We start from the raw sequence: 14,919 nt of genomic DNA, 5'->3' as shown, positions 1-14,919 counted from the left end.
AAGAAAACACATACACTTGGAAGTTTATGATAAATACTCTTTTAGTCATAAATTGAAACCTCTAAAAAAAGCAAGATTAAATTCTTAATTATCACCATGTGTCACCAGCTCAAAACAGTGCACTGAGATAACAGGCTACTAATGAAACCAATGTCTACATATGTACAGATTTGCATACAATTTGCATCCCCTGTAATCCAAGTTTATTAAAATGCTTCATTGATTTATTAACAAGGTGAGCTACACAGCTCAGATAAATATATTGAAAATCTAAATGAAGCCATTTAAAGCATTTTCCAGAGAACACATGATCAGTGTGTTAACTTTACATTCGTGCTGCTGTTGCATGGTTTCTTTCCATAGGGTTGGATCTCCTTAAGAGCAAAATCCTGAAACACACAAAAAACACAGCTCTGTTTGTCAAACAGTCTAGACAAAATTTAACTACACGATTTTTCGCCAAATTTAAAATACATACACATCTAATTTCTTTAAAATGCTCTTGAGCCCAGCAGTCTGTTACTTGTAATAATAATGCCATGACCTTACTCTGCAGTTTATAAATCCAAGGAATTTTCAACTCGGAGCAAAACAGGAATTCATCCAATCTGTTACACCTCTCCTGAGCATTTTAATACTTTTGCAGACAAGGTACTGGGCAGATTAGTGATAAAAGAATATCTTTCAGTGATAAAAGAGTCTATACTTTAACCGGCTTCTAGTTATTTGCCTAAAAATAATTAATTTAAGAAAGTCTTTCAACAAAGTAAGAATCGCCTGACCCCCAAAATTTCTAATGGCAATAGTAAATTAGCAGAAGGAATACACAATTCTTTATTTCACAATTTTTGCTTCTAGCAAATGCTAACAAGAGATGCAGCTTTCAACTCTACTGACATGACACTGTATTTACAAGTACTCTCACTTAATATTGACACTGACATTTACACAGCTTAAAGTTACTGGAGCTATTACTCTGAGAGACTAAGTGTATCATAGCTTGAGCTATATTTGAGAAGGAGCTGCCATCATAAATGCAGTGTAAGTTAGAACAAAAAACTTTCATTTCCTAGGCTTCTCTTTTGCTTTGAACAGCCAGTACAGATTTTTTTTTTTTTTTTTTCCAAATCAAGGTGTGTTTTGTACATCTGTTAGTTGAGGGGGCGCACCCACACACACCCACACACACCCACACACACAAGCTTCAAGACCTAGGCAGAGTGTGCACAATTAGCAACAGATACCAGGCTATTCCTGCAGCATTTACTAACATCAGTCAGAATTTTATCACAGTAACAGTTGGATGCAGGTCAGTTTTGGTAATAATTCTGTAGCTCTTAATAGCAGAGTTAAAACTGAAGTAGTAAGGCTTCCAATCCACACATAAGGAATTAAGCAAATTTTATAAGAGTTTCTCATATGATGCTTCCAAGATTTTTTTTTTTTTTTCCAGTTAAGCTCACAATCGTTTCCTCAGTCCCAAATGTTCTTACGATGCAGGGACTTTGGCTTAATGATACCGGAGAATTCAGAATCAACTAATGATAGGGTCCTGATCAATAAAAGGGAAAATGCAAATTGCTGGCTTTAAGTTTAATTTATACTTTGGTGCTGGGCTTATAAACTCTGGCATAATCCTTAATTAAAAAGTACCCAGGCTCCTATTTTTCATTTGCAAACTACGGAACTCACACAGTCATATCAGACACTGCCCTCAACACCTAACATCTCAGTAAAATTAGGATAGCAAACAAAGAACAGTGTGACTTGGCAGATTAGATGTTTGCTATCTATAACAAACTATAGAAAGCATAATCAACTTTTAAATATCTTAGATTTAATAGAATATCCCTAAAAATCTAATTATTTGGCTTTCTTATTTTCAGAATTTTTTATTCTTGCTGGACTACATTTGAAAAGCAGGGAATGCAGGATTCAAAATGGAAAAGTATCAATTTATATAATGACATACTTTCCATCCTACCATTTATGCAATCATATAAATCATTCACAGAAGGTGATTCCATTTGCATTTATGATGTCTTTTATTCTCTCAACTGACTTATGTTGTTGCCAAATTCTCATTCAAGACAATTTTTTTTCATTGTTGTCAGACAGCTTTCCCGGGTCACTGATCAGTACTGTAAACACCACCTACTTTAGCAGAGTAGGTGGCACCCTTTTCTTCAAGGCACCCTGTTACCAGCATACTACTTTACAACATGACTATATATTACTCAGTGTTTATGGATCAGATGAACAGATAATAGAGCCACAACAGCTGACTTTGCTTGTCTGTTCTGACTTTCTTTATAAGACACAGAAGTTCCTTCAGTCAATCCCAGTTTGTTCTAGCATGTCATTGAGAAAAGCCTTTAATCTTGATTTACAGATTTCAGTGATAAGAACATACAACAGCTCTTGGTAAACTGTTCCAAAGGTTAATAACCTTTGGAGTTAAACAAACGGCTGTTTATTTCTGCTCTGAATGTGTCCAGTTTAAAGTTCCATCCATTTAAATTTATTATTTCTGTGTTTGCAAGTCCTTTTCTATCCAATTCCTATTGCTTGTGTGGACAAGCACAGACTTTGCTCAGGTCAGCTTTTAACCTCTTTCTAATGAGAAAAAATTAAAATCTTTGAAGCACTCACTAGAGGACACATTTTACAAACTTTCAATCATTTTCTCTGCTCTTCTTTGAAACTTCTAATTCACCCTCAGTATTTTTTCCAGTTATGCTTGTCACCAAATGGGACAGCATTTAGACCTATGCCAAACACAACAATCTCACGTGAGTCTTGGTTTACGCATCCAAGAATCATTATTAACTCTTTTGCTCATATCATTACATTGGGAGTTCCCATTCAGTTGATTCACCCGTCATGTCTTTCATAGATAGTATGTCTCCCAGGATGTGAGGGGTGGGGAGGGAGTAAGGAGTGGTACTACTATTTTATTTGTTCTAAATATTTTGATTTTTCTCCTTCACTCTTTACAATTCCCCACTTCGTGTGTAATTCTTATCAGTAAGTATATTATGGTTTCTTACAGATCGTTACCATTTGGCCTTCTGTAATATACTTGAGCATAAGTGAGTTAATTTGCTGTGTTGTAAGCTCAGCCTGACTCTATGGCTCAAGATAATGACATGATTCTAGTATAAGGGCTATGTCCCTCTTCCACAGGTCTTTGTGAAAAAGTTGACATGAGGACTTGTGAGAAAGGGTCTTCTATAAGGTATTCTTTCCAAGACTTCTATTTTCCTTAAGAACGTTTCTGAAGAATTTCTCCAAAAAGTATTTGAACAAAGGCAAAGGGATCTTTTACCCCCTTTATACCCCTAATAATTACTTTTTACCATAGCTATGAAGTTTATCCTAACTATGTTTACTCACACTGCATTGATTTAATTGTTTTACAACTTCCTCTAATCACTGTTTCAGCTGATCTGATATGATGCATGAAAATCTATGCACCTCAGCTCTCCTTCAGATAAGGGAAGTAAAAGTTGGAAATAACTTACTACAAGCTCCAGTTTTCAAAAGACAATGTTACAGCCCCTAAGCAAAAGACTTTATGTATTTGATATCTAATGAGCAAGAAAATCCCAGTGGTTTAGTCCTTAAACCCTGAAATAAAATTCTTCAGGAATAAAAACCAAAACACGTTCTTACCATTATGAGCGATAACTCTGTATTTTCTGTCCAAACAGAGGTCTATCTGCCTTTGTCTGACAATTTTCTGTGCATCTGGAGGCAACCCCTTGGGGTCCCGGGAGAACACAAAGGAGTAGCTATCAGCACAAGTGCCATCTGCATTTAGTTGGCGGCAGGAGTAATGAAGAGCATATGTATCGTAATCTGTGTCCACTACCCAGTGATCATCATCTGGAAGAAACCATAGCAAAGAAGGAAAAGTGTTAGAGACACCGGTGAAATCTAGTAAATCAGAAAGGATCGCTGCCATAACTCTAAAGAAAGTACTAAGATGAAGATCGGTACAAATGATAACAGATTGGCTTTTCATTTATTCCTGTTTCCAGTATTTAATTCCATGGTTATTGTTTAAAAAAAAATAAAGACAACATGCTAGGCCTGCTCAAGATGACACAAACCCATAAATATTTTCCTACCAGCGATGTTACTTAGACTGCATTTTTAAGGAAAACGATTATCATGCAGTTTGAATGTGTATTAGTAGTATATTTGCTACAAGTTCTGCCATAAACCCTCTTCTTAGAACACAGTTCCAACTTCCGAGAATTCTTAACTATGTAGCTGTACCCTGACAAAGACCTGGTCACACAGACACCCTGTTCTAACAGAAATGAGGTTGTTTCAATGTCTGTAGTAAAACCTGACATATCTGCACCTTCCTCTCCCGGAGAAAAAGATTCTCCCTTGCAGTAATCTGCACTGGTGAAGGCAACACTGTTGTGGTGCCCTTTTCTCCCGTGGGAGACTTTTTAGAAGGGTAGAGTTTGGGGTCAGCCAGCAACCTGAGGAACCCATGACTCAGCAGCATATTGTAAGGAGATCTGGGAACTATTTAAGATAAATTGGCATCCACATGCTTTGTAACTGTCTTTGGGTGGAATGGAGCTCTTGTCAGTTCCAAATTCTACTTGCTTCTCTTGGAAACAATCCCAGGAAATGTCTTGAGCTACAGAGTGTCCTAATCTCTACTTGGCTCAAGGAATTGATTTTGAATAGGGTGTGAGAGATGACATAAAAGTATGAATATATCAATATATACATATGATCATACTTGTCTCTTAAAACAGATAAATCTCTACATTTGCAGATGCAAGACGAAACAAAACAACATTTTCTAAATCCTCTTCCCTGCTTGGCCAGCTCTGACATCAGGCTTCAGAGAGATCAGAAGCATCTGGTATCTGAGTTCTGAACTAAAGCAAGTCTTAAAATATTTCATCTCCCTTTCATTTCTTCCCGGACAGTGGCCTTCAATTATATTGTTGGGTAACACGCAAAAGATATATGAAGATATACAAAGGCCAGCTCTTCACTTGTTTAAAGAAAGCCAACCAGCTGCCCCATATAAAAAGCAGTGATTACCTTGTTCACATTAAGCCTTGCAATATGATAGTTATTATGTCTTTTAAGTGTGTTTAAGAAATTCAACAGTACTTCTCTAGCATGGACATGCAACATAAATAGTCTTCCAAGTAGTTCTGCATCTTCTTTAGTTAAGTACTCACTTCCTTTCTGCAGAAAAGAGGCGACACCCCAGTACTTCATCTTGAACTTGGCAGGATCCTCTGTGTCAGTGAAAGAGCCGATCATGTCAGCACAGACATCCCAGTTACTGTAGCCAGAGACAAGGAAAATATCACATTCCAATCTAAGAGCACAGGTTCAGTGTGACTAGCACAGAGACAGCAGGTAGGATTGGAGCAGTAGCTTAGTGAAATGGAGCAAGAGGAAAATGGCAAACAGCTTACTTGAAGAGTCTGACTCTGCCCTTTGCAGTGGCGGTCATTTGTCCATTTTCATCTACGGTGAACTGGGCTACCACGTTGTCCTGCAGAAACAGCCCCTCAGGATCTTTTTTTGCCATAGCATACCAGGTGCCACTGTACTGCAAGGAAATAAGAAAGGTTGCAGTTAGACCTAGAACAATGGAAATGTTACAATCAGACGGTACAGAATAGGGGAGGTGACAGAGGAAAGAGCATGCAGATTTTGGACACCGTGCCTCAAAGGTGTACCTAAGAAACAAATCTAGCTGTTTCAACAGCATAAACCCATCAATACATCCTAGTGCAGTCAACATTTGTGGAAATACTGACATTTTTTGGGTAATATTATCTGTATCTGCAACTGTCCAGTATAAGGAATACAAAATTTAGTGGAAAAAGGAATAACAACTAGCAGATCTTGACAGATCTATGTATATTTTTTTCTTTGCAAAGGTATCTGAAAACATCAGAGTATTAATTTTTCATGGAAACAACCAAGTCAGTACACTCCTTCTGCTTATTCCCTACAGTTTGAAACCAGTCTGCTAAAATTCAGTTTCTGAAGTATTCCTTTATCGGGTGCATCAGAACCCAGCATCTGTGGAGGTGTGGACATCACACACTTTAGCTGTTTCCCAGAATTACAGTTGGGAACTTCGAAATGTGACCACACTGGTGCTACTGAATACCAAATTTTGTAGCCTGGAAAGAGCTATGCAAGGCATCACAGATCCAGGAGAGAAAAAATTTACCCTGTTCTTGTCGAAGTTCTCCTTGACTTTGAAGCTGCTTACTCGGCAGTCCCGTTCTGCAGTGCTGCTACCCAGCAAGGCCAGTGACAGCAGCAGCAGCCAGGGCAGAGCTCTCTCTGTGTGGGCCATCCTGTCCCTGCAGCAAACAGAGAATAGCGTCAGAAACAGGCTCTGTCACGCAAGTGAAGGGAGGAAGGCCGCCCCGATAGGTTGCCAGGGTGTCACGCAGCTTTCCCTGAAGCATGTGCAGGCAAGGCACCTGGTTGTCCCCAGCCCACAACAGCAGGGTCCCTTACAGACGGTGCCGGTCTCTGGAGCCTCTTGGGAGCCCAAGTGTTGATGGTGGTGGCAGTGCCCAGACAGGGACAGCTTTATGTACTCCTGGGGCTTTCGCAACCTGCTGAGCCACAGAGCCAGCGGTGGAGAGGGCAGCAGGGAGGCGGGTTGGTGGATGCTGCAGGCTGGGGCCCCTTCATAACAGCCTCTTGCATAACACCCATGGGCTCAGGTGGTCTTTGACCCTGATCTGCAGCCAAGCAGGCGCTAGGAACAAATGCCTTTCTTTGTTTTTCCCAACCCAAAAGCAGAGCTCACACCTGAGGGAAGGGGTATTCACATGTGTGGGGAGAACAAATGGAATGAGAGGCATCCCACCTTTGCATGGGGGAGAGCGAACTGCCTCCATCTCCCCTGTGATTTTACACACTTCAGTCCAAAATCCATCTTAACCAACGTGCTCGACCCAGTTGCAAGGTGCAGACTTGTTTCCTCCATCTCATCCCCGAAGTCCTTTCCTCTTTTACCGTGATAAACAGTGGCAAACATAATACTTGCAAGTTTCTGCTCATGTTTCTGAAAGCCTGGTCATGCCAGAACTTCTGGTCCTCATGACTGGTTCCCTCTTGCTTCCAAAAGGCTCTCTTGGGTACTAAATCATCTCCTGAGCAGTTCCCAGCAACAGGAATGGGGGCCCTGCAGATCCTCAGGATGGTGAAAGAGCCCTTTTATGTGGTAGCAGGACTTAAGTGTGGCCTGCAAATCCCCAAGTGCACATACACAGCACATCTGGCCATTTTGACATCTGATTAATTTTAAATCAGATATTCCACAATTTCTGTTCTGGCTTTGGCAAATAGTTTTCAGTTATATAAACCATTATTTTCTCCTGTCCAGGCAAGTTTTGCTGCCTCTCAGTCAATATTTGTTCTCTAGTTTCAACATCTTTAGGAAGCATTAGAGAAAATCTGTTAATTATTTTCTAGGCATGTAACCAAAGCAGGATAGGTGATTGCTACCAAGAGAACTAATTCGCCTACTTTTTTCACCTCCCATTTTTTTTAAAGAATAAAGGCAGAAGCCTTTTATTTGAAAGGCTGGTATTCATTACTTTAAAAATCAAGTACAATATAATTTAAATATGGAGATACCAATGTAGTATAAAAAATACCTCAATAGTAGACAATGTACAGCTTTAACCAATTTATTCTGCATGGCCTTTCCCAGAAGTTTACTTAATACACCTTTCATATACATTCATAAAAATATTCGACTTCTTACTGTTGCTGTCCTTTATAATCTCTTCTTGAATACAATGCAAACAATCTGGTTGATTTATCTTCCTTTTCTGCTTTATGTTGGAGGCTTTTTGCACAGTGACTGTTTTGTTCTCTTTCTCAAACATCTATTTCTCAGGGCTGTAGCATGTCTGCCTTTGATTTCCTGGATAACATTAGACACTAAAAATCCCCCTATGTTTAATATTAAGCTTCTATTCATAGTAAAGAACATGTTTAACACAGGGAACTAGAAGGGTGCATGTATATTGTCCTGAAACTTTCAGTGGTAGCTTTGCGATAAATCAACATTTCCATTTTTAAGCTGAGATTTTCAAATTTGCTAATTCCTACAAAGACTGAAGAGAAAACGTAAACTCTGTTCTTCTGGTGATTTTCAGAATCTTGCTCTAGTCTGGAAATGGTGATACCAGTGATACATGCACATTTTTAATAAAACCTTTACAAAACACTCATTGGTCTTAATATATGAATTCATCATATGAACAAGACCAAAATCAACATGATTTGTGTCTCACATGTTCAGTGTCTCACATGACTGATAGCAATAAGATGGATTATAGCTTAATTCATAGGCTTTGAATCTATTACTTTATTTAATACCAAAGAAAACATTTCTTTCTTTATTCTCTGCTAATTTGTGAAATATTATAATTTCTCCTAAGTCTGTCCTTTCAAAAATCTGCATACTGCTTTATATTACCAGAGAGGTTCTTGAAGGATCAAATCTATTCCTATAAAGTTTTTTAAATAGCATTTTTGGCAATGATGTTTTCAAAGGGGTCTGCAGTCACGCATCCACATAAGTTAAAACCTGTTCAGATCTGACTGCCTCTGAAAATCTAGATCAGTGTTCCTGTTATACATACTGCTGTTGTCAGAAGATTTACAGACAGGAAATGAAACCGGGTATCAATGAAACAAAAAATTTACTTCTGTTGACAAGTTTTAATAAGATCAGTTCTAAATGTGTGCAAGAGATATTACAGTCTCCTAAATTAATCTGATGCAATAAATCTAAATCAGAAACATGTAATTTTGTATAAGGCATAGAACAGCATTTCTTTAATTATGTATCTCCACTGATCTCTGCAATATTTGACAATACATATTTGGTGAAGGTGTCTGACAGATTTAGTAATTACAACTTCCACTCAATTCAGGTCACGTCTAGGATCTCTACAAACTCTAGACCATGCCCAAGGAAACTCTCCCATTGAAGTGTTATCATTGGGAAGTTGGGGCAGTGCAGCTACAGAGAAATCACGTCACTATTTCCCAGTCAGATTTTGACAAGAGCAGAAGAGAAGCTGGGCAAAATGACAGGAAGGTTACACAGGGAGCTGAGCCCTCTGCCTCCTCTGCTTTAGCTATACCTCCAATTCTGCCTGCTGGAGACAGAGCTTACACTGATGAAGTCCTTTCAGACTTACAGAGGAAGCACTTTCTTGGTACAATGGGACAAGGTTTTTAGGCAAAAAGTCTGCTCTGTTGTTGTTTACATCTAGATCAGGGTGTGTTGAGGGAGGAAAGGAAGGCAGACGAGCATCGCAGTGGCAATTCAAGGGTGAATTCTTCCTCAGTCCTAAGAGATACAGCAACGCCAGCAGAACTGTGTAAACTCATAAACAGTGTAAACTTTGCCTCAGTTAAATATCATTTGGATTGATTGGGCTCTGGGTTTGCTTGAGAAATGATGTCAGCGAGTGATCCTCATCCAGACCTCTCTATTCACCTCGCAGATTTTATACTTCTCATGCAAATGGAAAGGAACTTGGGCCAGGATTTCAATTGAATCTGAGAGGAATATACATAGATTGAGTCAATCATATCTAAGGATTTCCAGGTTCTGGGAAAGCTCAGTCAAGTGTATTTAAGATAATTAATAAAATATTGATAAATTATCTAAATATTGATAAGTTTCACACATGACTTCTGATAGCTGAGGCTGGCAGCATATTATGAATATTATAGAATTTTTTTTAAGTCACTATGTATTTTTTGGAGCTATATTTAACGAAAACAGAAGAAGGTAGTCTACCTTTGAATTTTACCAAGAGGACAGAAAAGGGTATAACTTCTGGCAGGGATTCTGTAACTGGATTATTTTCTAGAATAGCATGTAAAATTCTGCAATATTCTCAATTATTTATAGCAAGGAAAACATATATAAGGAAATTGCTAGAAAGAAGTTTCATTGTAGGAATTATTTTATATTTATTATGACTATAAAAAAGAGGAAGAAACTAGTTAAATTACTATTTAAAACATTTTTAACACTGCAACTTTCAAGCTTTACACATTAAAAGAACTAAAATTTTATTTTTGCTCACAAGAATAAGTCAAGATCTTAGGAGAAAGTTGATTCAAAAACTAATAGTAGGAAATGGATCACCCATTTCTAGCCAGTCTACACGTAGATTGAAAGACTTTTTGCTGTCTTCTCTTGATTGATTATTTATAGAATGCCATTCACAAACATGGGTATCCATTAAACTCTCAGGGACAGATTTGCAGGCAAATGAATGACCACTGTGTGCACAGAGCAGGGGATGCAAGCGTAGCCACTGCCCTGTGAAACCAGACTTACATCAACAACAAATGGCATGAGCTGAGCCAAGGAGCTCCGTGTACTTTGTAAGGGACAACAGTGTACACTGTGGCCATCACAACTGTTCCTCTTGGTGGCAGTCTGAGTACAGAGGTCAAGGACAGAACAGAATAGAAAAGATTACTCTTTGTTCCATGCCAGCCTGTGTACTACCTGGTTTTGGAATTTAATGACGCGACATTTTGTTCGGGGAGTAAATTTACACTGAACTCTTTACAAACAGTATTTACTAACAAAGCTACTTTTAAATGATACCTCTGTTTTCTTTAGCAAGTCTTTCTGGGGGCTGTAATTCTGAATTGAAATTTCTTCTGGGCATGTTACTAGAATGGAAACAATTTGAAACAAAGATCTAAAGTTCTCTAACAGGCTGGCCAGCCAGATGAGCGGAGCTCTCAATTACCAATGATGGGAGACACAGAAATGATGAAGTTGAGTCCAGCAACGAACCACAAAGATCACAAAGCAATAGGAGACTCTGACAGAAATGGAGGCTGAGGGAGCTGAGACTCTTCAGCCCAAAAAGGTTTGAGGGGATCTTAACGAAATGCATCCATGGCAGGAGGGCACGAAGAAGACAGTCAGCCCCTTCTCAGCAGTATTGAATAACATTCTCAGTAGTAAAAACTTGTCAGGTAACGTAAGATCACCAGGGAGTAAACGTGAGAATGGCTGAGATTAAAAATCTGCTGCCTTTTGCCTTAGTTTGTATACTAAAATTCATGCCAAGCTATGAAGAAATCCATGCTTTTGGCCAAAGCTGCAGTGCATCTGGCAACCCCGGTAAACCCCTTCACACTAGACTGGCCATTTACTTCAGGAACTCTCCCCCAGAATCTATAATATCTGTTGATTACTAATCTCATGATGCCCCAGAGCTAATAATTGGTAGTTTTAAGAGAACATAAACATTTGCAGCTCTATGGAAAAAGCAGTTAACCTACTATCTTCAGTGTTTATGTTTTTAAGATTTTTTTTTGTAAGAAAAGGGAGAGAGAATTATGGTAAAAAACCCATGAAATTAAGGATGTTTATAAGGGTTCCCAGAAGACAGCAAGTCAATGACATCAAAACATTTCGGTGCCGAAACCTGGTTATGTCAGGGTCACACAGTACCTGTTGTAAAAACCGACGGAATCCATTCTCACAACCTATCCATTTAGGGGAAAAACCTCACAACTCTGAATATTTATTTCTTGGATTATACATGTGAATCTCCAATGTCCAGACAGTGACCATGATACTAACCACATCAAAAGTCATGCAATTCAAATAAGCGTGTTTGATCTGTGTTTTTTCAGGAAATCGTAACTGAACAAACCACATTAACTGCTATCAGGATGGGCAGAGACATTCAGATATACAAACACTGAGCTGAACTGGGAAACCTTATAAATGCCTTTGACATTTACGTGCTGCTTGAATCTATTTAAATAACCATGTCTGTCAGTTATCCTTCTTAGGAGTTTCCATGTATCACAAGGGCTCAGGAATGGTCTACTACTAAGAACTACTCCAAAAATAGTTTGATTTCTGCAGGTACTATGAACGTCAAAGGCAAAAGACATCATACGTATTAAAATCACAAAGCACACACACTTCTGAGAGTCTCTGAAATTAAATTAAGTTTAAATACAAACGTGAATTAGCTTTAATAAAGATAAAATGTTTAAAACTGTGGGGAAAAAAGAGAGAGTAAAGGCTATAGACCAGAAATTAAATGTCATATTTCATCAGAGAAACTTTAAAATTCATTACAACATTTTAAAAAACCTTCTTTTGGGTTCTGATATTTCTTTCCATGTCATTTCACACTTGACAGCATAAGAGTGCAATTTTAAGAGTGAATCTAAATTAAGAAAAATACAATAAGAATTGCTTTATGGTATAAGAATGATTAGGGACAGCCCAGCTATATCTGAAATATTTTATTACAAAGAAAATATAATTAGATACAGTAGTACCTAATTTTAAAAAATCTTTATTTTTTTATCTCAAAGTACAAATTGTGTTGTTTATCTCTTGCAAAAACAGATGAGCAGTAGGGAGATTTGGTGAAAGCATGATAAGTATTTTAGGTGATCTTGCACATAGATAAAAAATTATAATAAAATGATAGTAAAATTGTTAATTTACAAAAATGTAAATCCCCAACTTCCCTGCCCCCAAAGAAAATGGTACCACTTGCCTGTATTCACTTACTCTCCCTCCAGAGACTGACATGCCACTCTATGTCACTGAATTAATGTGATCAAAATATAAAGAATTGATGTTTAAACTGATTTATCACACGTGATAAAGATGAATATGTAAGTCTTACATAGAAGTTAATTTTTAAAAATATTTTAGCTGGGCATGAGACAGATCCTCCATAGGTGCCTTCTGCTTCAAAGAAACTATTATGTGAAATGCTCCAAGCCAGTAAAAAATATGACTGAACACATATGAACACCAAAAAAAGTTACTATTCCTTCACACGATTTCATTGAGGCTCTTCAACATCCTCTTCTTTCAAAGCACTGAATGAAAAGTAATCAGCTAGAAATTAGGAAGATGACAAGAAATAATTTAACTCTATGTAGTTACACCTAAAATTCTTTTCAAGTCTCTACTGCTTTTATATGTATTGATCATGTATTGAAACTACTAATATTGAAATTGAGTAAGAATAAATGTGCCTTTCTTCTGCTGCTTTCTTGTAAACTGTGTGTGTGTACAATGGTGAGAACACTCTGCTGTTCTGCCACAAGTTCCCATCACTGGGTCACCTGTCAAGATGCTGCAAGCTCACACACCCACCAGGGTGGGGCCTGTCCCCCAGGGTTCTGGGAGCAGCAACCCAGTCAGAGAAAAGAACCCAGGCCAAAATGTGTTTGTAATGTGCTGATTTTCTTACACCTTTTAAAATCTGTAGAGCATCTGCAGTCTGGCAAAAAATAGTGCCATACATAATGTTTCATATCATGGTCAGAGAGAAAAGTAATGTTAGGTGTCGTTGAGCATCTATCAGTGACCTGTCCTTTGTGCTCGAGAGCATCTGTGTGACTTGCCCATGTTGGTTCTTTGGGATCTGTTGATAAAAACAAATGTTTTAAAAAATGAAATAAATATAAATATAAATATAAATATAAATATAAATATAAATATAAATATAAATATAAATATAAATATAAATATAAATATAAATATAAATATAAATATGTTTAAAATGTTGATAAAAACACACTGTGGCTTCTGGAAGACAGATGAAGTTGTACTTTGGCAATACTCTTTTCAGATTAAGAATGGGCAAAGGGTGTATGTTTTATTTTCTTACAGCAAAGATCTCTCATTGTTCCTGATCTATGTGGATGCCATAAACAGAAGTAAGATTAATTGTATTGCAGTCCTCCTACTGTGCTGCAATTCAGACCAGTTTCAATGAACACTGATCATTTGCTGTCATAGATGGCAGTTAAATTCAGCCTTCTCACTCATGTAGCTTTGGAATGTTTGCTCCTCAAATTCAACACATTTTCCACCATTCCTTTTCCATTCATGTGTGTAACGTTGAACTTCTAATGGCAGGAAGCTTTAAACATGTATAACCATATATCTGTGTCTATATAGATACATGGTTATCCATGGTATATTTATGACCAGACTCAAGATTCCCTTTTTGCCTAATATTTGTCAGTTATTATCTTTTTTGTGCTATTTAATAGAACAGACATCTCCAAATTTTTCTGAAGAAAGTGTAGACCCTGACTGATATTTATGCTTATAGAATAAAAATTCTACTGTTTCCTCAACTTAGTTTGAATTTAATCACTTTTCTGATTTTATTCTTTTGGCTCTCTCCTTTTGAAGGGAAAAAAAAAAAAGAAAAAAAAAAAAAAGAAAAAAAAAAGAAAAAAAAAAGCTGTATCTGGCTGTGCTAAGTCAAATTCTAATTCTTTTATTCATCTTCACCTAGGCAAATCATTTGGGTGCTTGAGCAAGCTCAGATTTCTGTAAGGCCTTAAGGATTTCACCCATTTTATTCGTGTATATCTTCATAGTTATTTACTTCTAGTAATCCAATTTCTATCATCTCCTGACTGTTTCAAGGAAAACTAAATTCTACCTTTTAAAAGATTTCTCTATAACATTCTGTTTTCCTGCCCTTAAATGCCTCTCACAAATACACGTGTGTACATCTATGCACGTGTATAAGGTGGGGCAAACATCTTGGTGGAATTTCTCATATGAAGTTTTAATAGGAACATCTGTGTGCACCTATATACTGTGAATGAAGGAGATAACATACAGGTATACATACCTACACATCAGACAATTTTATAATAATTAATTGGTTAGTTTAAAATGTTAAAATGATTCCCTGAGGATTTATGAGCTAAGAAAGCTCAGGGGTTTAGTGTCCTGACATCTCTTTAATTAGCGGTCTCCAAGATCACACACTAAGAAGATGCTAAGCCAGTGCCTTCTGTCATATCTCAGGACTATCAGAAGGCTTGGAA

General features: G+C 37.5%; 1 protein-coding gene across 1 annotated transcript; it reads right to left on the bottom strand.

Moving 5' to 3' along the window:
- Positions 1 to 82: 82 nt before the first annotated feature.
- RBP4 (retinol binding protein 4) lies at positions 83 to 6,649 on the bottom strand. The gene is made up of 6 exons (XM_040071370.2): positions 6,532 to 6,649; positions 6,236 to 6,371; positions 5,466 to 5,602; positions 5,223 to 5,329; positions 3,676 to 3,888; positions 83 to 389 (listed from the first exon to the last, which is right to left on the bottom strand). The coding sequence occupies exons 2-6, from the start codon at positions 6,362 to 6,364 to the stop codon at positions 376 to 378; spliced, it is 600 nt and encodes a 199-aa protein (XP_039927304.2). The 5' UTR covers positions 6,365 to 6,371; positions 6,532 to 6,649; the 3' UTR covers positions 83 to 375.
- Between the last annotated feature and the right edge of the window lie 8,270 nt (positions 6,650 to 14,919).

This window comes from Hirundo rustica, chromosome 8 (genome assembly GCF_015227805.2).
Source record: "Hirundo rustica isolate bHirRus1 chromosome 8, bHirRus1.pri.v3, whole genome shotgun sequence".
NCBI lineage: Eukaryota > Metazoa > Chordata > Aves > Passeriformes > Hirundinidae > Hirundo > Hirundo rustica.
Note: the sequence above shows the minus strand (reverse complement) of the source record. Positions and strands in the feature narration are given on the sequence as shown.